The sequence below is a fragment of the Camelus dromedarius genome, chromosome 2, assembly GCF_036321535.1.
Source record: "Camelus dromedarius isolate mCamDro1 chromosome 2, mCamDro1.pat, whole genome shotgun sequence".
Classification (NCBI taxonomy): Eukaryota; Metazoa; Chordata; class Mammalia; order Artiodactyla; family Camelidae; genus Camelus; species Camelus dromedarius.
The window spans coordinates 4564353-4587604 of NC_087437.1; the positions used below are offsets into that span (position 1 = coordinate 4564353).

The 23252-nt window shown below is 49.3% G+C and overlaps 1 protein-coding gene and 1 long non-coding RNA gene across 2 annotated transcripts in view; one reads left to right on the plus strand and one right to left on the minus strand.

Moving 5' to 3' along the window:
- SH3BP5 (SH3 domain binding protein 5) overlaps positions 1 to 23252 on the minus strand; it is a 65530-nt gene that overhangs the window by 26702 nt on the left and 15576 nt on the right. The window contains exon 3 of the mRNA XM_010988995.3: positions 11939 to 12067. Within this exon, the coding sequence (XP_010987297.2) occupies positions 11939 to 12067 (129 nt within the window). The remainder of the gene's footprint in view (positions 1 to 11938; positions 12068 to 23252) is intronic.
- LOC116157547 (uncharacterized) lies at positions 17239 to 20318 on the plus strand. The gene is made up of 4 exons (XR_004141725.2): positions 17239 to 17417; positions 17811 to 18420; positions 18712 to 18749; positions 19878 to 20318. It is a non-coding gene; the product is annotated as an uncharacterized LOC116157547 (long non-coding RNA).

The window sequence follows — 23252 nt, forward strand, 5'->3', positions numbered from 1 at the left end:
ACCTGGGTACTGCAGCCCAGCCAAGTCAACACCTAAAATTAACCATCATACACAATGTTTTGAGCTGAACCACTAGCAAAACTGACTTTGGCAAGATCCAGTTGGGAAGTATGGGGAAGAAGTGGAGAAGGGGGCACTGGGAGGCAGGAATACCAACTGAAAGGCGATTTCAGTCATCCAGGCAAGACACAAGGGCTTCCACCAAAGAAGTGGCAACAGGAAATGCGTCATCTAATTAGTATTTGATAAAAGAAAGTTTGAATGGATTCTGCAACGTGACAAAACCACACAAGTGTGTGCACGCACATACACACGCACACACCCTTTATGGGAAGCTAGCATTTCCTCCTAGGACTCCACCACAATATAAAGGAAAGGAAGTTTTCTACGTAGCAGAAAGGGACGGAAATGATGGAGCAGAGAGATACGGGGCACTTCCCTCCTCAGAGGAGCCCTGGGCCTGCTCTGTGGGTCGTACACGCCCACCTCGAACTCCTGCCAACCAAGAGGCTTTCTAGAAGTAAACCACAGCACAGACATGACAGAGCTGGTCAGCTGCCTCCCAACATCCATGGTTCCCTTCATCCTTAGAAACCACCTTGCTAGTTAAAAAAACACCAAGCCAAGCCTTCCTTGCAGCTACCCAAGACTATGTGACTCAGTTCTGACAATGAAACAGAAGAGGGTGTTGGCTGGGACTTCCAACCGGACTCTTTACAATAGAAGGGACATATGTTCCTTCCCCTTCCTCTTTTTCTCCTTCTGTCCTGAAATGCACATGTGATGGCTGGAGCTCCTGGAGCCACTTTGGACCATGAGGTGACTTTAAGGGTGAGACTTACATCCTAGGATTGAGTACTAAATAGAACACTGGATCTCAGATGACCATGCACTCCTGGCATTAACTTAGATTGCCTAATTAAGGACTCCTTTTAGGTGAAAGAAGATACCTTTGTGGTTTAGGTCACAGTTTCTAAGTCCTCTGTTACTTGCAGACAATGCCATTCTTGGTTGACATAAGATAAAGCCATTGTTTTATGCATAAGGCAATAGAAATTTCAGAATTTCAGGCTGCATAAGTTCACCTTTTTATTTCCTCACAGCTTTGGGGTCGGGATGGGACCAGACAGATGAGGAATCTACATGAACTAACACAATGCCTTACATCTCGTGGCTTCCTTCCAACAAGAGCCCACTACACATGCCTTCAACCACCTTGGCTGAGGGTCCAGGGTCAGCATGAAAACGGACCTCCCAGTTTTCTCAGTATAAAGAGCACCTTCACTCGCCTGGCCTGAGCCTGAGATCAAGAGACTTCCAGTCAAAGAGTGCAAGAACCTGAGAAGATGCAACGTGATTTTTAGAAATAAAAAAGGCTGGGCACCTTCCCTGCAGGATGGTGCTTTGCCCAAAGGCTGGGGAATGCACTTGAGAACTGGTAATGAATTGATGAACAAATGGTGTATTTTTCTTTAACTTACATTTAAACTACTCCTTCAAAGTGAGGCTTCCTAAAGCCAGCTGGTCCTTAACAGAAGCCAAAAAAAAAAAAAAAAAAATCTCAGACTCAGTCACTTAGCTGAGAAACCCCATTTCCTCTTCGAAGCAAGAGGTTGCGGAGTAGAACAGGAGGTGAGTGCGCTGAGGGCTTGTCTGGTCGCACAGAACACCCCTACGTGCCTGCACAGGAAGCCACAACCCCTCCAGGGCTCTCAGTGCGCTGAATTCAGGAACCCTGAGGAGTGAGGCGACTCTGAAACTACTTTCTCCATCTGGCTGATGACTCTACACCACAACTTCCCTCCTCTGCAGGGCTGCCAGATTCAGCCAAGGGAAAGAGCAGACTCCCAGTTCAATCTGGATTTCAGGTAAGCAAATAACCAGGTTTAGTTAAGTGGGTCCCCAGTATTGCAAGGAACAGAGAGATGCTAAAAAAAAAAAAGTGATCTGAAATTCGAATTGAACTGGGTATCCTGGGTTCCATCTGCCAACCCGACCTTTGGCTGAAACCCCACAAGGACCTTCCATCATGCGGAAACGAAAACCCAGTCCGAGGCCCGGGCCCCTCGGCACTTCCCTCTTGGTGGGATGAGTGTGGTTTCAAGGAGCTCTTGCTGGGTGACAAGCCCCAAGCTGGAACCAGCGCCCCATCAGACCAGAAGCAGGGCATCCCAAGCCACAGGAGTGTCTTAAAGCTGAACCAGTTGAACATCCAGAGACCATCAATCTCCAATCCTACTGCCACCCACTTCTGAGAGTGAACAAGTCCGCCCGATTCTTAGGGAGAGACTTTCCTAGAAGGGAAGATGGGCCATGACGTCACCCTGGGAGGGGTGGGGGAGGGAGAAAGAAAAGGAGGAAAGCAGGGTGGGCAGAGGGTGTCCCCAGGCAAGGAGAGGGAGCGGAAGATAAGTCACCACTGGCTGGGGACCAAACCTGGTTGCCTAGCAACATAAAAGGACCCCCTGGGCTGACAAACCTGGTAGCAAAAATACATCCCATACTCTGATTTTCCTCTCCCTTCTAGGGAATGCCAGGGGTTCACGGGGTTGGGGATGGAGGGGCACGCCACTGACAAGAGACGGACGTGGGGAGGGAGAAAAGAAAAAGAGAAACATCCAAGGAGCCTCGTGGTTTCAGATACGGCCCAGAACCCATATCCTCTTTCCCCTCCAGTTGCTGTCCCAAGGCGACAAACCCCAGTGTCTGCCTCAGACAGCCCAGCACCCACCAAGCAGCACTTCCAGGCATCTGCCAGGCCTCAGTGAGAGGCCACCGAAAGGAAAGCGGACTGTCCCCGACAAGCTCGGGCAGTGCCTCCATCTTCATCCTGCCCGGCTGAGACCCTGGGCCCCACTGGACCCCACTTCTGGCTTTCCGCCGCCCACTTGGCAGGAAAGGGTCAAGAGCCAGTGGCCCTCGCACCACAGAAGAAAAAACCTCAGATCAGCCACACCCCCTGCCCTGGTAGAGGACAGAGGACACTGTGGGCAGCGCCAGCCTGGAGGAGGTACAGCCACAGGTGGGCCCTTCGGACGAAGCCTCCAAGCCTGGATACCTGCTCTGCATCAGGGGCCTTGAGCCTGGGTCAGAGGCGGCCCCTCGTCCCACCACGGACCCCATCCTGGTGCACCTGACTCCTCCCCAGAATCACCAACCAAGACCACAAGGTGCAGTCCTGCGGGCAAGGGAGGGTTAACAGCCCGTTGTCCTCCAGCCGCACATCACCAGGATGTCACCAGCAACTCTGCATCCAGGCAGGCGCCCCGCCACTCAGCTGCCTGCCCTCCACCCAGGCAGCCTGGGTGACACGGTTCCCAGGAACTGGCCTGTGGCCGGCCAGTGGGAACGTGGTCAGGGCCATGGGGATGGACGTCAATGACCCAGACCTCCTCACCTGAGTCCCACAGGGAGAGGGCTCAGGGGAAACAAGTGACTGGGAAGAGGGGAGGCAGGACAAACGTGCACTGAGGTCCCAGGAGGGGAAGCCGTTTCACAGGGCCACCAATTACTCTGAAAGAGCCTCCCGTTACCCTGGGCAGAAAAAGCGGAGAAATAACTGCAGATGAGCTTAAAATTTCCCTAGAGCACAGGGAGCTTTATTCAGTAGCTTATAACAGACTATAATAAAAAGAATATGGAAAAGCATATATATATATATATATATATATATATATCACTGAATCACTATGCTGTACACCAGAAATTAACACAACATTGTGAATTAACTATACTTCAATTTAAAAAAATAACCTCCCTTTTAGCCCTACAAGTCAACTACTCCCCTTACCTGTTCCCCCAAGATGTGTCAGCGTGTAGTCAGTCAGCCGGGCGTCCCAGCTGCCCCTAAAGACTGTCAAAGTGCCGGCCCCAGGCAGCAAGCAGCTGCCGGAAGCAGGGTGACGTAGGTTCGAATCTTTGCTCCTTTCCTTGAGAGGTCTGAATCTGGGCACGTGACTCTACCTCCAGGACTCTCAGCCACTGCTCCCGCTGGGAGATGGCAGTAATAATACCACCACCTTGTAAACTCCTGTGAGGCCCTGATTAGCTCACAGTAAGGGACCCACCTCCCCAGGCCCAGCATCTGGTCAATGAGGTCTTTGGGGGCCCCTTGAATAACCTGACTCCTCTACACCTGTTTTCTCTCCTCTGAAAAAAATGTTAAAAGTACTTCCCTGGTGCACAGCATAAATCTCCTAGAAGAGAACATAGGCAAAACATTTTCTGACATGAATTGTAGCAATGTTCTCCTAGGTCATTCTCCCAAGGTGATAGAAATAAAAGCAAAAATAAACCAGTGGGACCTACTCAAACTTGGAAGCTTTCACACAGCCAAGGAAACCATAAACAAAATGAAAAAACAACCTATGGACTGGGAGAAAATATTTGCAAATGATGTGACTGATGGTGGCTTAATTTCCAGAATATATAAACATCTCATAGAAGTCAGTAACAGAACACAAACAACCCAATCCAAAAAATGGGCAGAAGACCTAAGCAGACATTTCACCAATGAATACATACAGATAGCCAATAAGCACATAAAAAGCTGCTCAATATCGCTAATTATCAGAGAAATGCAAATCAAAACTACAATGATGTATCACCTCACACCAGTCAGAATGCCCATCATTCAAAAGTTCACAAATGATAAATGCTGCAGAGGGTGTGAAGAAAAGGGAACCCTCCTACACTGCTGGTGGGAATATAATTTGGTGCAGCCACAGTGGAAAACAGTATGGACATCCCTTAAAAAATCAAAACAGACTTACCATATGATCCAGCCATCCTGCTCCTGGACATATATCCAGAGAAAACTCTAATTTGAAAAGGCACATGTATCCCAGTGTTCACAGCAGCACTATTTACAACAGCCAAGACATGGAAACAACCTAAATGTCCATTAACAGACGACTGGATAAAGAAGTTGTGGTATATTTATACAATGGAATACTACTCAGCCATAAAAAGAATGAAATAATGCCATTTGCAGCAACATGGATGGACCTAGAGATTACCATCCTAAGTGAAGTAAGCCAGGAAAAAGAAAAACACCATAAGATATTACTCATATGTGGAATCTAAAAAAAAAAAAGAAGAAGAAAAGAAAGAAAAAGAAATGAAGAAAGAAACGAAGAAAAGAAAGAAATGAAAAGAAAGAAGAAAGAAAGAAGAAAGAAAGAAAGAAAGAAAGAAAGAAAGAAAGAAAGAAAGAAAGAAAGGAAGAAAGAAAGGAAGAAAGAAAGAAAGAAAAGAGGACACTAATGAACTCATCTACAAAAGAGAAACAGACCCATGGACATAGTAAAAAGGCTTATGGTTTCCAAGGCAAAGGGGGTGGAAAGGGATAAATTTGGTAGTTTGAGACTTGCAAATGTTAGCCACTATATATTAAAATAGATTTAAAAAAACAAATTTCTTCTGTATAGCACAGGGAACTATATTCAATTCCTTCTAATAACCTTTAATGAAAAAGAATGTGAAAATGAATATATGTATGTATATGCATGACTGGGACATTGTGCTGTATACTAGAAATTGACACATTGTAACTGACTATAATTCAATTTTTAAAAATTTTAAAAAGAAAAGAATGAATTAGAAGGGAAGAAAAACCCTGGACAAGTTAGGAGTACAAGCTGTACTTGGCGTACCCTTGCATTTTCTCGCCACCTCTGCAGAGCCCTGGCTTCCCCCTCGCCACTTCCGCAAACCAGATCAACATCGAGATTCCCCAGCAAAGGAAGACCACAGCCCTCTGGCCCTCTTGCAGTTACCATCAGAATTCAGGGGACAATGTGATGCACCTGGTCCGTTTCATGTCATTGGAAACCAGATTCCCCATCCATTCAAGGTCCCCCTACTCATCCCTTTGGGCTTGGAGGGTGCTCATCAGTCAGAAGGTAAGTCATCACTTCTGACCCTCTGCCACGTTTTATCTCTAACAGCAACTCCATACGTACCCACCTGCCTGGGTCACCCTTCCGCCCTCACCATCCCTACCTCTTCCATGTCCCTTCCCAGCCCGTCCAGAACTGTTTCTTCTTCTACCCATAGGATTTTTTTTCAATTTTATTTTTTATTGAGATGTAGTTGATTTACAATGTTAGTTTCAGGTATACAGCAAAGCAATTGAGTTATATACATATACCTACATACATACACATCTTCAGGTTCTTTTACATAAAATGTATGTACATACATACTACAAGGTATGGAGTATAGTTCCCTGTGCTATACAAGAGGTCCTTGTTATTCATCTACTTTATGTATAGTAGTGTGTATCTGTTTATTCAGAACTCCTAATTTATCAGATTGCAAAAATGGCTATAATACTTTGCAGGTGGAGTTTATTTTCCCCCTATCTCTTGAATTTGGACTAGCCATGTGACATACTCTGCCCAATAGGACATTAGGAGATGTGATGCCCGCAGAGGCTTGAAAAGGGCCCGCCCTTTTTGTTCCTGGAATCCCAGCACCATGTGAAGAAGCCCACTAGCCTCCTGGATGAGACACACATGGTCCAGTCGCCCCTGACACCTCAGCTGACAACCAGCCAACTGCCGGACAGATGAAGCCAACCCAGGTCTGCCAGCCCCCAGCCAACCCTCCTCCTGACTGCATATGGATGAGATCGGCCAAACCTGAGGTCAGAAGACCTGCTCAGCAAAATCATGAGCTAAATACATGTTGTAAGCCACTGAGTTTGGGGGTAGTTTGTTTCACAGCAAAAGCTAACTGATACACAACTCCATTTTACAAATGAAGAAACTGAGGCACAGAAATGAAGGAATCTGCTGAGGTCCCACAGCCATTAAGTGGGAAGCTGGGATTCAAAGCCAGGCAGTTTGGCTCAGAGACCACACTCAGCAGCTACCCCAAAGCTAAGTCACTCTCCACGTTTCAAACATTTCTCCACACACCTCCCCAAAGGGGCTTAGAGGACGTGGACTTACCCGATCCTTCAAACACCAAACAGGCAACTCTCACCCCTAAATAATTCTCATTACTTGGCACTAACGCTACCCTTCAGGGCTGCAAAGCCTTCTAACACGTTCCAACCACTAAAAATCAAAAGGGTTGCCCACAAGTCCACCAGATGGACGAACGAATAAACACCATGTGGTCTACACATACAATGGAATATCAGAACAGCCTTAAAAAGGAGTGAAATTCCAACACAGGCTACAGCATGGATGGCCCTCAAGGACATTGAGCTCCATGCAAAAAGCCCGTCAGAAAAGGACAAACTCCGCTTGACCCCACTTACGTGGGGGACTTAGGGGAGTCAAAGTCATTGAGACAGAAAGTAGATGGTGGTTGCCAAAGCCTGGGGGGAGGGAGGAATGGGGAGTTACTGTTTAATGGTACAGAGTCTGGGAAGATGAAAAAGTTTTGAAGATGGATATTGGTGGGGGCTGTGCAGCAATACGAATGTACTTCATGCTCCCGACTGTACAATTTGAAATAGAACGAAACAGAAACAGACTCACAGACATAGAATACAAACTTGTGGTTGTCAAGGGGGCGAGGGGTGGGCAGCGACAGACTGGGAGTTCAAAATTTTGTAGATACTGACAGGCATATGCGGAATAGATAAACTAGATTATACTGTATAGCACAGGGAAATATATACAGGATCTTGTGGTGGCTCGCAGCAGAAAAAAAAATGTGACAATGAATATATGTACGTTCATGTATAACTGAAAAATTGTGCTCTACACTGGAATTTGACACAACATTGTAAAATGACTATAACTCAATTTAAAAAATGTTAAAAAATAAATAAATGTAACTGGTGGTAAGTTAAATACATACATACATACATAAATAAAAACATGCCAAAAATAAATAAATAATAAAATAAAATAGTTAAAACAGTAAATCCTATGTTAAATGTGGTTTACTGCTATTTTTTTAAAAGGAAAAAAATAACAAGGGTGGGGACTGGCAGGGATAATGACATGTCTACGGCTAGCATCAGACCAGTTAGAACCCAGGGAGCACAGTAAGCAGGAAACTCTCCACCACTCAAGTCCACGGAGTCACTCAGGCTCCACCCCCTCGTCAGAAGGTCCCCGCAACACACAGAACGGCCAGATGGCTGGCAGATATGTCAAAGCCACCTTCAAAACAAGCTCTGGCTCGCGGACAAAAACCCTCAAATAAATCAAAGCCGGTTTCCTGCCTCCACCCTGGCCCGGGCGGGTAGGGGAGTATTCTGCCTCCTCTTGGCAGAATTTGGACTAGGTTCAAGATCACAGGTCTGGATCTGACTCACTGGTAGGAAAACGAGTTGACATTGGGAACAGCAGAGTTCGTGCAAATTCTGGATGAGCAGACACGATTTCTACTGGCCCAACAATTACACAACTCTGTACATTCTCCACGGAAAACCAAGAGGTAGAAATCTTTCCCTTTGCAAGTCTCTGCTGTTCCGCTGAGACTCTGGGTGGGTGGATTCCAGACATTATGAAACCACCACTACAGGATGATCTCTTACTGAAAAACAAAAGAGGAGACACACATCAAATATCAACAGAAGGCGTGGGGACTTTTCTTCTTTTTGTCGATTTTCTGAATTTTCTACAATGTTTAAAAAATGAAACCAAAATGCAACCTCATGCAGAGACTCTGCCGTCAAACCTGATCTAAGTCCTCAGGACACCTCGGGACTCTCGTGGTCCACAACCATCACTGTCTCACCATTTTCATAGAGATGAGGATGCTGACACTCTGAGAATGCACTGCCTCCGATACACACCGGGAAGAGGTGCTCTGAAGGCATCTCTCAGAGACCGTCCTGCTACACACAGTTGGAGGTATTTATAAATATAGAAAGGAAGGGGTAGGCGTAAGACCAGAGGAAGAAAACAGGAAGCCCCGCTTGGCAGCAGCTGGAGGAGGCCCCACCCCCTGCACCATCGGGAAGAGCAGAGGATGCTGGTGCACCGACAGACTCGGCCACCCGTCCGAGCCGAGACACCCTCCACCCGCAGAGATGAAATGGGACATCTGCGCCCAGCCTCCGCCTTTGAGGCCCTTCCGGCTCCTCGGCTGGAGACCAACAAGGTCCCGTGGGGGTTGAGGGGTGAGGTCACACTGAGCCTTTTCCGCCCTTCTTCTGGCCCACCTGCAAGGAGGCAGGAGTTTCAGGGGAGGGTGTGCAGGCATAGAGCGGGCAGGATGCCCTCATCATTTATCCTGGGCTCTGCCAGCTGACAGAGAGTCACTCAGCCCCAGGTCTTTATCACCTGATGAGACCTGATGACTCAGTGGCTTGTCCACTGTCCTCATTGGCCAAGAGAAGAGATGAAAGGCAGGCGTAAAGCTGCAATTCACCGCTGCCTGGCCGTGGGACCCCCCCCCCCAGCCCACCTCCCTCCTACCTCTCTCCATCAAAGAGGACTGGGCTGCGGGGAAAACAAAAGAGGGGGTGTGACATCTATTCCAGATGTGTCACAGCCAGCTGGGGACCCACCCGCCAAATTCGATCTGAAGGAGCCAACCCAGATAAAGCTGGATTTGCCAGTCAGGTTCCTACCCCTGTGCTCACCTAGCCACGCGGCAGGGAAGAAGCTTTGAGTAAAGTGGCCGCAGAGAGGGAAAGGTTGGGATGTCAAGGGTGGGTGGGTGGGTGGGAGGAACAGCTGGTCAACCTTGTCATGCATTCATTGGTTCACTTAATCATCTGCTCAAGATTTGAACACCTTCCATATGCAGGCAGTGCAGACAAGGCCATGAACTGAACAGACCAAATTCCCTGTCGGGGAGTTTGTAGAGTTTCACCACAATATACAAGTGAACAGTAACAGTTCAGGGGTGAGAACTGCTATGGGGAAAAGGCAAATCAAGGAACAGGGGCTGCAGTGGCAGAGATGGTGGTTGGGCAGTTATCACTGAAATGTTAGCCCAGGAAGGCCGTGTGGGTACAGTGACATCTGAGCAGAAACCTGGAGGAGATGAGAGAGTGAACTATGCAAATCCTGGGGACAAGACAACACCAAACAGAGGGGCCGGCAAGTTCAAAGACTCCAAGATGAGAGCACGTCTGGCGTCAGCTGTCAGAGGACACTGCCCCATGAGCTGGGGCTGGCGACCTGATGGGCCAGCCTCCAGAGGCCCCTGAACACCAAGGTCCCTTTAGCAGCTCTGCTCTACAACCTGAGCTCGGGGACCCAGTGGGGAAATTCCAGGCAGGGAAGCCACTGCACAGCTCCAAGGGGATGCTTTCACAGACCACTCTGAAATCATCCCATGGACATGCGTGCTTTTAAATAGGTTATCTGTGGCCTCAAAAGAATCAGAGAACCATAAACTCAAGTGTGGAAGAGATTTCAGAAGAGATTTCATGACCTCCTCAGTACTGACCCAATCCTTACAGTTATCAGAAATTTCTCCTCAAACCTGACCAGACCCTTCGCACTGCAAGGTCAAGACCACTACTATCCTGGGCTATTGTGGATGAGACACAGCCCCAGCTTGGGGGCACCTGGACAGTGTGGTACCGGGCACTTTGAAGGGAGGATGCCTCAGGGCTGTGGAGCTCCTGGGGACAGGTGAGCACCTTCTGGAGAAGGGTTTCTCCTCCCTGGAAAGCCAGAGGCCTGGGTGGGGCCCAGAGGGAGGTGGAGAGAAGAGCTGCTGCTCAGGCTTGTTGCAGACCAACAAGTAATTGGCACTTTGATGTTGTCCAGACCAGTGCAACAGCCAGCGAAGGAGGAAGGGTGTCAGGCAGCCCGTCTGTCTAGGGACAAAGGCAACCTATTTGGCAGGTTCCAGCCAGAAAGCTCAGCTCGGGGTTCAGAGTGCAAAACGCAGACACATAGCTAGGCTCTTGGCAGAACCACCAAGGGGGTCCCCTTTTGGGAAGCGTGAAGGGTGCACAGAGCTGGGCAAGGAACAGCACTACCCAAGTCCCGGCCGTTTATCCTCAATGGCTCTGATCTTAACACGTCCCTCAATTTCTGGGGCTTCACTTCCCAAGGGCTCCCTTTCCCATAGCCTCCCCTCCTATGCTCCGCATCACACTGTGCACACAGTAGGGGCTCAAGCACACAGCAGGGGCTCATAGTGGAGCATCTGCTAACATGTAGAGATGCCAGGAGGCAGCATCTTCCGTCACATCAACACACAACAGGGACAGGACCTCAATCTGGATCAACTGCTTCAGAGACACCTAAGCAGGAAGCCCAAATGGGCCGAGGCAAGTGAGAGTCCCCAACCCAGGACCTGGCACACAGCGGCACTGCTATGTGTTGGGAGCTCTTTCCCTTGCCGTTCACAGGGTCTGCCTCTCAGGCTGGGAGGTGTCCCACATCAGTGGCCATGCAAGGAAGACACACACTGAAACGAGCACCAACTTCAGTGCAGCCCCGGCAGTCGCCTGACCACAGACCCCCTGCACCACCCATTCTCTGGTCTTGGTTCCTCAGCTGTCTATTTGGGCTCTCAGGACCAAGAACCAGGGTTTCAAGAGAAGCAAATAGCTCATTTCTCCCAAACCAGGGCAGGAATCCTCCTCCTGCTGCCCAACAGGCAGTCCCTGGGGAGGGCAGAGGGGCAAGCCCGACGCTCTAAGCACAGCCTCTGGTCCGCAGGAGCTGACCCAGGACCTGGGACGTGGACCCAGGCACCCACTCCAGCGACAAGGCGGCGCCCACTGGCAGGGGCGTCCAAATCCCAGCACCCACACCCTATTAATAGTGCCGGGAGCTGGAGAGAAGGCAGACGGGGGGGGAGGAAAATAAGAGGCGGGCTCCAAAGCAGCTGCTCACAAAGTCAGAGCTGTTCCCTGTGCCTGACCTTCAGCTGCAGACCCGGGAGCCAGAGGAGCACACGGGGCGAAGGGTGGGGCGATGGCGGTGGGCGGACCCGAGGGGCGTGGCTATGGTTTCGGGGGGGGGGGGGGGGCAGCCGGGCTGCAGGGCTCTCTTACCTGCCTGGCCACCCTCCGGGCTTCCCAGTAGGGCTTCGAGTCTTCCACGGCTTTGCCAATTTTCTTCACCAGTTCATCCAGTTTCACCGTGGCTTCAACCAGAACGGAGCGGAACTTCTGACGAATGTCCTGCAGGCGGGAAATCGGGGACATGGCTCAGGCTTAGGAAGGAGCCTGCAGAAATCTGCTTGACGTAACCAGAAGTACCCAAAAGGGGCTCCACGCGGCCGACAAGCTCCTGAGTTAACACTGTGCCAGATCACGTCTGGAGGAGCACCATCCACGAGAGCCCTCCATGATCCTGGAAATGTCCTAGCACTTGCGCTGGCCAGTATGGCCAGAGCCCACATGGGGTACTGGGCACCTGAAACTGGCCAGCGAGACTGAGGAAATGAGTTTTTAACTGATTTAATTTTAATTAAGTGTATTTAAAGGTAAACAATAAGTGTGCCAGTGATTGATATATTGGACAGTGCAGGTTAGAGGAAAAGGCTCTGTCCAGGATCCTCAGGGGAAGATGTCCAGCCCAGCCGCCCCTGGCAGTTTCAGTCCATAATGAGGGCAACAGGCGCTACACTCCCGTGAAGTCCTCAGCCATGCAACGTGGTCGACGTTAAACACTGGGGGCAGATTTCTCGCATGCCAGACCCTGTGCTGGGCCTTGGGCTTGGTCCCTGCCTGAGGACATGTGGGGTCCAGTGGGTGAGGCCGCAGTGACAGCCCATTCCAGGAGAGCCTGTGCCAGGATGGGAATGGCACAGGTGCCAGGGAACCCGGGGCAGAGAACCTCAGCAGGCCAGGGAAGGCAAGCAGGGCGGGCAGAGGGAGACTCCTGGAAAACTCCCAGGGGTACCATGTGCTCAGGAGCCTGAGGAAACAGTCCCAGAGCAGGCAGCAGAGGGATGTTCACCGGGCAGGGAGGGAGTGGTATGGTGTTTGAGAAACTGAAGGAAGCTGGGAGCCTGGAGTGTGGAGAATGGCTAGACAGAAGGGTGGCCGTCCCTCCTGGAGAGAGCCACCAGCGCCCTGGGCCTCAGTGACCACTGGGGCTGGAAGAACAGGCAGGTGGATGATGCCAGCCTTAACCACGTTGTGAAAGTCAAGAAACCAGACCGGTGGGTGTCACAAGGAGGGGAAAAAATTAAAAAGAAGAAATTTATAGGCGTTTGGGATTAGGAGATACAAACTACCATATATAAATTAGATAAACAACAAGGACCTGCTGTACAGCACAGGGAACTGTATTCAATATCTTCTAATAGTCTATAATGGAAAAGAATATGAAAAAAGATATAGATATATATATATAGATACAGATATAGATATATAAAATATAAAACTGAACTACTGTGCTATACACCAGAGACTAACACAACATTGTAAATCAACTATACTTCAACTAAAACATAAAATAAAAATTTTTTAAAAAGAACTCTAGTTCCAGGTCCAGGAGGACACATTGGAGGGCTGGCTGGTCAGGGCTTCACACACCCTATGTCCCCTCTACTCCTCTTCCCTCAGGCACTGGCCTGACAGAGCCACACCTCAGCAGGTGTGCGTGCATCTGAGACGGGAAATGGGTTCTCAGAGGAGGAGGAACAATGCATGATCAGATCACCAGCCATGGGGCGTCCCCAAGAGCTAACAGCCACCCTGCCGGGGAAACACGTGTCTTTCACTGGCTGCCAAGGGCCTGTCTCCCACGTAACTCCCTGAAAACTATTTCCAAGCGTAAAGCTGTAGGAGCCTGTTGGGATGGCTCACGGGGGTGAGGAAGGCCCCCAGTCACTTCTCTTTTGTTGTTACTTTCACTTATTTTTTCAGGGTTTCAAACTTTTTCTAAAGCAGAACTATTTTATTGATTTTTTTTCACTTGAAGTATAGTTGGTTTACAATGCCGTGTCAATTTCTGGTGCACAGCATCATGTTTCAGTCATGCACACACATACATATGTTATTCTTCATATTCTTTTTCATTACAGGTTACTACAAGATATTCCCAGTCACTTCTAATTCCATCCCCCACATCACCTGGTGCCATGGGCTTTCTAGGTGGGTTTGGCAATGCCAGGTCTCCAGCGTGTGAGGAGGCGGCCTCTGTCCCGTACAGGAGTTTCTCGGCTCCTGGGCCCCATCCCTCTGCTGACGCAGGCCGTGGGCCTTCCCCACATCCCTGAGCATCCTCTGAATTTTTTCTGCCATTTCTCCTCTCCGGCCAGGTCTCCCGTCACGTGTGACGGCCTCAGTGGTGGCAGACAAAACAAAACAGGGTTCGTCCACCGGAGGAAGCGCCCAAGATGCACGAGGGCCGCCCCGGGACGAGCAAGGCCCACTGAGCTGCTGCTGGACCTGACCTCCAGGATGTGGGAGGGGGCCTGCTGTTGAAAGCTCAGTACTTTTATCAGGGAGAGGGATCCAACCCTGGCAACACCTCTTTCTGTGAGGCCCCGATCAGCTATCTTCTTTACAAATCATTCTTATGACCTCTAAAACGGTTCGTCTCCCTCTCTTAGGGAGGGTTCACACCAAGCTGAAACCCCTAACAGTTCCCGGGGAACACCATAGGTGCTCAATAAATGCACACCATTTTTTTCCCCCTCTGGCATAAAAAGAGACCATGATCCTATCAAACACCACCAACAGGGTGGCTCTGGGGCAGGGGCAGCGGACATGACAGAGGTAATGAGCTGTTACACTGCGTAGGCAGATGCATGGCAGGTGCACTCACACGCACCACTGAATCCTCACTGCCACCACCCTGCGCTGGAGGGGCGGGGGAGGCAGCACCACATCCAGACCACAGGTGGGAAAACCAGGGTCGGTGTGTGACCCAAGGCAGGTCACACCATCGCTTAGGGGCTCCTCTGGGAAATAAGAATCTGGCCCCAAACTGGTGGCCTATGGGCCAGTAGGCTGGGTGCCTCTGGCCTGTGTGCTGTGTACTAAACATCAGGAAAATCTGTCTGTTTCTTTAAAACGTGGATTCTCAAATTTCTCGTTAAGAAACCACTTTTTGTGTGTTTTCCCCACCGCGGGGGGGGGGGGAGGTAATTAGGTTTATTTATTTAATGGAAGTACTGGAGATTGAACCCAGGACCTTGTGCATGCTAAGCATGCACTCTACCCCTGAGCTACAGCCTCCTCCCTGAGACCATTTCTTTGATCAGATGATCAGGGAACATGGGGTCCTCATTCCTACCCGGCAACCACCGGCTAGAAGGGGAGAAGACACCCCTCGAAGACCGTCCCTTCCAGCCCCCACACCCAGTGCCAGAGCCACCCTCAGCCTGCTTCGCTCACTCGGTCCCCCGCCCAGGCCCCGGAAGACTTGATTTCCCAGGAGCTATTCAGGGCACCAGTGACTATAATCCACCAACAGCCCCTACTTGAGAGGGGGATGCAGTTTCCTACGGGGCAGACATTAAGAGATGCTCTCATTCCACCAACCAACCTTACCAGGTGGGTGCGATAGCTGTTACATTTTACAAAGAGGGAACTGAGGCACAGAGAGACGTGGTAACTTGCCCAAGGTCAGAGAGCTGGGAAATGGTAGAGCCAAGATTTAAACTAAACCCAAGCAGTAAATAAACACAGTGTAGTGATCAGTACTAAGACTTCAATATACACACTGCGCAGCAGACGCACGACTGGAAAGGCCTCCAAAGAAAGTGTCATCCAAGTCAGGCCTTGAAGGGAGGGGGATTCACCAGACAGAGAAGGGGGCATCGACACAGAGGGACCAGCAGGAGCAAAGGGCGGGAGGGCTGGTGGGGCCGGAGGAAGGAATGGCACACGTGACAGATTGAGGTGTTTGAACTTGATCCCACGCGCAAGGGGGAGACAGGCTGGGTTTCCCACGCAAGTCTCAATTTACTTCCCAGGTGCCTGTGGTCAGAAACGCCTGCAGGAAGTGTTGTACCACGAAAAAGAGAGGTAACCATCCTTCCCTGGACAGCTCGGCTGAGAATGGAACTTTCCGAGCTGCAGTAACATCATTGCCCAACGCTGACCAGAAGGCGATCCTACCGGGAGGAAAGGATACGGGAAAAGTGGGTGCGTGGTGGGGACGGAGGGAGGAAAGACACAGAAACCCCACCCTCCGCACGGGGTTGTTGGCAGATAAGAAGGAAAAGTAAATAATCAAGTAGTCACACGGTTCACAGACATAGAAAACAAACTTATGGTTATCAGTGGGGGAAGGGGGTGGGAAGGGATAAATTGGAGTTCAAGATTTGCAGATACTAACTGCTATATATAAAACAGATAAACAACACAGGGAACTATATTCAGTATCTTGTAGTAACCTATAATGAGAAAGAATATGAAAACAAATATATGTATGTACATGCATGACTGAAACATTATGCTGTGCACCAGAAATTGACACAACATTGTAAACTATGCTTCAATTAAAAAAATTACATACCAAAAAAAGTAGCCACACAGCAATAAACCATAATGGAAAAGAATCTGCAAAAGAACATATATATATGTATATGTATAACTGAATTACTTTGCTGTACACCTGCAACTAACACAATATTGTAAATCAACTCCATTTCAATATAAAAAAAAAAAGTGCGAGAGTCTCCCTAAGATAATAATCATTAAAATTTGGGGAACTCAAAAAAAAAAAGTAGCCATTACAAAGCTACTATTCAGAGCCACAGAAATAAATGCCTAAATAATCAGCTAAAATATGTTAAACTAATCTATTAAACTGCCTCTAGGGGAGAAAAAAATGGGGATGGGTTGGGAGGATGGGATACTAGTGAGGAGTTTTTCTGTTTATTTTGTTTTCTGCCCTTTTTTTTTAACTGTAGTAAAACTCCATGGTGGATTTTTAAGCAGAGGCATGACCGGATCAAATCTGGGTTTTACCAAAGAGTAGACTGGGGTCCTCAGGTGAGGCTGGTGGGCAGGTTCGTGACCCCTAGCCTGTTATGCGTGTGACCATCCAAGGGTACTGAACCCAAGAGACTTGATTCAACATCAGCACCTCCCTGTATTAGTGAGGCCGTGTTGCAGGGACGATGACGCACAGCTGGCTGATTTCCAACCAAGTCTCTTCATCCAGCATGCGTTAAAAGCTAAACACAGAGCCAGCCTGCCCCCTGATAGAACAGGGGGGCCTCATTCTTTTACCACTCCACAAGGGATCATCGCTACTTGAGTCACAATTCTCCATACTACTGAGGTGTGGGAGCCCACAAACCATCTTTCCTGCCCGCCCAACTTAACAGCCCTGATTTTCCTGGGCCTCACGCCAGTCCCAGAACTGGTCCCATGCCTAGCCAATCAGACGTGGTCACTCCTAGTCTCAGTGGTCGTTGAGAGAGGGCACGTGACCCATCAGAATCAGTAAGAGTTTGTTCCGGGACTTTTCTGAAACTGTTAGAAAGAGGAACTTTTTCCACTGAGATGGGTGAGAGGAGGGGATGAAAGCATAAGCAGGTGGGAGCCACCTTGGCACCATGAGGTAAGAGCCTGCCAGAGGCAGGGAGGGAGGGAGCAAAGGAGGAAGTCCCAAGACACTTTGAGCTTTTGGACGCAGCCATGCTTTACACTCTAGCCCAGTACTCTGCTCCCCCAGAGCAAAAACAACACACACACAAAATCCGCCATCCCCAAACTGTCACTGTTGCTTTATGTTTTGTTTAAGCAAGTCAGAACTGGACTCCCGTCATACAGTCCATGCAGTGACAAAACGCTGTAATTAAATACAGGCAATTGCTGTCCCTGACAACAAAGCCATGTTTACAAGGAGCAGAGTCTGGGGAGCTTAATTCAACCCACCTGCATTAAGCATTTCTCTCAATCCATCTGAAAGCCAGCTTGCCACTAAACTCGTGCTTTTTGCCTTATTTCCTAGTTCCAGAAAAGACTGGACCGTGGTTCTTTGTCCCCAGCAATCATAAGCAAATGTGTCTCCCAAGATCAAAGTGGGGGCTGCTTCCGGAAGTGTCCGGGGAGGAGACAGAGCTGTTCTCCCTGCAGTATGTGCCCCGCGGAGGGAAGGCGCTCACAAGCACAAACCCATCTCGGGAGAACAAGCAGACCTCTCGCCAGTCAAAAAACAAAATAAGCCATGCACCATCCGGGGCTGTTCACCAGCTGATTTTTTCAGATCAGCACTTAAAGGCTCCCTCTGCCTGGCTGAGGCTGCAGATCTTCAAGTCTAAAAACTGTGTCCCATCCATTAGGTGACTCAGACTGAGGGCAACTTATTCAAGCAAAGAATCGCTGAGGATGGCAGAGTCTCCCTGTTCGTGTGTTCTGTCAGTGTGTCAGAAATACAGCCCTGAATCAGACAAGAAGCCGTGCTACACTGGACCGGCCAGTGCCTGGAAAACGGCAGGTCACCACACGGGGGACCAGCCAGTTCCCTGGCCAGTTCACTCACCTAAGCCTCAATTACCTCGCCTGTCAGCTGAGAAAGGTGGCCTGTCCCCTTCACAGAGGCGTCCCCAGAACCAAATGAGGTTAGGATGGGATGTCAGTTTTTTAAAATAACTATCCTACCAATTAAAGGTGACACCAAACTTCCAAAGATCCTTGGATGCCATTTATAAATACACTGCCTGGGGAGGGTGGAGCTCAGGGGTAGAGCGTGTGCTTAGCATGCATGAGGTCCTGGGTTCCATCCCCCAACCCCCAAAAAATTAAATAAAAAACAAACAAGTAGACAGATGACTGGTTAAAGAAGTTGTGGTATATTTATACAATGGAATACTACTCAGCCATAAAAAATAATAAAATAATGCCATTTGCAGCAACACGGATGGACCTGGAGAATGTCATTCTAAGTGAGGTAAGCCAGAAAGAGAAAGAAAAGTATCATTTATATGTGGACTCTAAAAAAAAAAAAAAAAAAAAAAAAAAAAAAGACAAAGGAACTTATTTACAGAACAGAAACAGACTCACAGACATTGAAAACAAATTTATGGTTACCAAGGTGGGGAGGGGGTGGGAAGGGATAAATTGGGAGTTCGAGATTTGCAAACACTAATGTATATAAAATAGATAAACAACAAGTTTATACCATATAGCACAGGGAACTATATTCAATATCTTGTAGTAACTTATGATGAAAGAGAATATGGAAACAAATGTATGTATGTTCATGTATGAATGAAGCATTGTGCTGTGCAACAGAAATTGACACAACATTGTAAACTGATTATACTTCAATAAAAAAATATATATACAATAAATAAATAAATAAACAAGTAAATAAATAAACCTAATTACCTCCCCAAAAAAGCTTTAAAAAATCTAAAAAATAAAAGCTATTAAACAATAAATAAATAAATACACTGCTTTCCACTCATAGAAAGATGTCACAGGCATGGCCTGAGCCTCACAAGGACCCTGTAAGACAGACTCCCCAGGCTCAGCAAGAGGGACAGTCCCCAGTCCCGGGGAGCCGTGCCCAAGTGGCCTGAGGTCGTCGCATGGGAGTGGCAGGGTGCAGAGCATGTATCTAGTCCTTTCATCCCATGCTGTCTTTCCCTCCACCTGTGGTTCTCAAAGTGTGGTCCAGGGAACAGGGGGACGGGAGCCAGCAGGGGAGAAGGGGTCCCCGAGACCTTGGAGTCTGCAAGACCAAAACCACTTAACCTGCCTTTTTCACCTTCTATCCTCACAAGCATTCAGTAGAGTTTTCCAGAGACTTCTTGCTATGTGACACCACAGGACAGAATGCAGAAGCCCACACAAGACTTCGGCTCTTTTATTAAAGCCAGATGTCAAAGAGACTTGCAAAAACTTGAAAACGGCTTTCTTCTCATGATTTTTTTTTTTTTTTTTTTGGTTTGGGAAAACAGTTATTTTCGATAAGATATATTATTTCTGTTGACATGTAATTGGTTGATTACTGTCATTTTTAATACCCATGAAAGGTTTTAAACCAACTCTATTTTCATCTCAAACATGGCAGGTGTTACAGCGGTGACCCATGAAAACAGAAGCTCTCTGAAGCGCTCAGTGAGGACAAGAGTGCCAAGAGAACCCAGCGGGATGGCACCAACCACATCCTTCCCCTCGGGTGCCCTGCAAAGGCCCTGCTCCCAGGGGAAACCCCAGGATGTTTTCAGCGACAGCTAAGCAGGCATCCTTCCCTTCTCGGCCTTTCTTGACTCCTTCTGATTTTTCCCAAGGGGAGAGCCTCCTTCTGGGGCCAATGAGCCTTCGGAGCACCTCCAGTTCTTGCTCACGTTTCCTCATCTCCTTTTTAAGGAAGGGGGAGTTGGTCAAGCTCAGAGCCTTTCTGGGAGAAGGGAACCTGCTTAAATCTGATGAGCAAAACAATAAATGAGCTGGAAACAGAGCAGCGTAGCTCTGAAAGTCACCAAGCTATGTCCTGAGAAATTGGGCACGTCCATACATTTCGATAAAAAATCTGCTTTGGGCAGGGGAGGGTACAGCTCAGTGGTAGACACGTGCTTAGGATGTGCAAGGTCCTGGGTTCAATCCCCAGTACCTCCACTAACCAAAAGAAAAAAAAAAAAATACACACACACACACATACACAAACACACACTTAAAAAAAATAGTCTGCTTTAAACAAAGTTATTTCCCTTTGACGGTTTTTCACTTATAGTCACAAAGCCCCATTTTCAAACAAACTTAAGTCAAAATGTTAATCAACGTAAAGGAAAATGTGGGGAAAACAGTACCTACAGAATCAGAAGAAGGCAAAAGTTATAACAGAGGCAGCAGAATGGCCAGAGTATGGATGTAAAGTCTCTGTGAGAAGGAACGTTCCCTAATTCCGAGACAAAGGCACCACCAGAAACATTCCAACTTCCTGACCTGGTCTAAGGCACCTGGAATGCTTTTCGTGTTGCTACAGATCATGTTTTCTTTTCACCCATCCAACTTCTTCCTTAGGAGCACTTGCGGCAGCTACTAAAACACACAGAGCAACCGCTTTACCAGTGCTTGGCGGAAAGGGAGCCTGGTCCCCAGTGCTGTCTGGTAGAACTTTCTACAAGCGGAGATGTTCTCTATCCATGTAGCCCAACACTGAGGCCACTAGCCACATGAGGCTACACAAAAGCCTGAAATGTGGTTAGTGCAGCCAACTGGATTTCTTTATTAATAAAGCATCACACAGATGCACCATGGGGCTGGGGCTGGGGCTGGGGCTGCCATCCCAGACAGCACAGGTCCAGCCCCCGGACGCTGGACTTCCCTCCAGTCTCCACGGGGAGGGATCGCGCCAGACTCCCTGCCCCACCACCCCCTCCACCCCCGGGGCGCCCACGGTGGTGGCTCTCCCAGCCCCGTGAGAAGGAGCACCAGACCATCTGATCTCACCTCCGGGAATCCTGCAGCAGAGGCAGAAGCGGGGCCTGGGGAGCAGAGGTGGAGATGGGGGAGGGCAGGAGCTTCCGGGGAGCTGGGACCCCCCCCCACAAGGACCATGACACTCCCCCCGCACCGCGAGGCCCCACCCCCCCTCGGTGAGTCTCATCCAACCAGGGGAGCCTGGTCAAATCAGCTCCAAAGGGATGGAGACACGTGTGGAAATGAAACAAAGGGGAGGAAACACCAGGGCCTCCAGGCTGAAAGACTCAGAATCAGGGTGGGGACCAGTGCCTAACTCCCTCCCTCCCACCTCCCCGCTTTCCCACCTCCAGCCCCGACTTCAGTGGCAGAGGCCTCCTGGGATGGCTGCCGAATCCACCTTCTGAATTCACCTTCTGCGGGGACTGTGCCACCATGGTTTTTTGCGGGGGAAGGGGGGGAGTAGGAAATAAGGTTTTTATTTATTTTTTAAGAGAGGCACTGGAGATTGAACCCTGGACCTCTTACATGCTAAGCACGTGCTCTACCCCTGAGCTATACCCCTGCCCCACCCCACCCCAGCCACCCTGTTCCTGATACAAGACCCCCTCACAGAGGACCGAGCGGAGCAAGCCAGAGGAGGGAGAGACAGGGACACAGGCAGAGAGACCGAGAAGGGAGGGATGATGCGGGTTCCTGAGATGAACTCTGCAATTACACAGCCAGGTAATGACCACCCCAGCCAGGGCGCCTCTGAGGGAGGAGACACATGGTGCTGAACGACACTGTGACAACAGGTGTGACCCAGATGGTCAGGGCCAACTAAGACGTTGGGTGTCCCTGCATTCAAGGCTCTACAACACCTCCCGCTCCCTTGGCCCCCATAAAAGAGTCCTTCAGCATTTCAGGAAATCCAGCCTTTTATTTAAACTGTTTGTGTGGTCTGGGACCAAGTGCAGGGGAATCTAAGCCCCGTGTGAGCACTGCCCAGCTGCAGACCCCAGGGCAGACCTTATGCAGTGTGACAGCTTTGGGGACAAAGCCAGCCATGCTTCCTCGTCCCACAGCGCTGCACCATCTGACCCGGGTCTGAGCCACCAGAGGTCCTTTCCGCCGAGAGAGGAGGAAAGGAAAGCAGGGAAGACGGTGGTCAGCTGGGTTCCGGCTGCAAGCCTCCCTCTTCCGAGGTGAACAAGGGTCTTCGAGCTGCTTTAGGACTAGGGGGAACCACGTTCCTCCCAGGCGGAAAGGCTCCGATTCAGAACTCTGATTTGACTGCAGGGTGTCTCCAAACAAGCAGATGAGCACTCAGTCCCCCCTCCACAGCCGTCCTGCGGGATGGGACCACACAGCACCCCCTCCTGCAGCGCTGGCCAAGGTCAAGGTTCCCCAGCCATGCAGAGGCTGATTTACGGCAGTCGACAGGTCTAGGAATGAGGAGAAGGCTCTTTTCTTTAAATTTCCTCATTTAAAATAACTTCAGACTTGGAGAACATGAGGGTGAGATGCAGACGTGATGTCCCTTCACCCTGAGAGACTTCAGTGTGTGTGTCCTACAGATGAGGACGGTCTCTTACGTAACCATTGTGCGATGATCCAAATCAGAGAACTCCCAGTGACACAAGGCTAATGATCTGTTCTATGACTTTATTTGAATGGCATCCCTCGTCCCACCAAAGGCTTGTACAGCAAAGGAAAAGAAATACATTTCCTGGCCCAGCACCCAGGCCAGGGCTCGGACTCTGACTCCAGCTGCCAGCCTCCCTCTCTGGCCCCTCAGCCTGGGACAGCCCTGCCGTCCGTGGCCTGACACTTCCGAATGATACAAAGCAGTTATGTCGTAGAATGTCTGCCAATCTGGAAAAGACTCATTTTCAGTTCGTCTTTTTTGTGGATGCTACACAGGCCGCAGCCACCAGGATGGAATTTAACCAATTACAAAAAAGGTATTTAAGAGCCCAAGGTCCAGAGCACCATGAAGGAAAAACCCGCAGCCCTCTAATCTGCAGGCACCAGAGTCAGT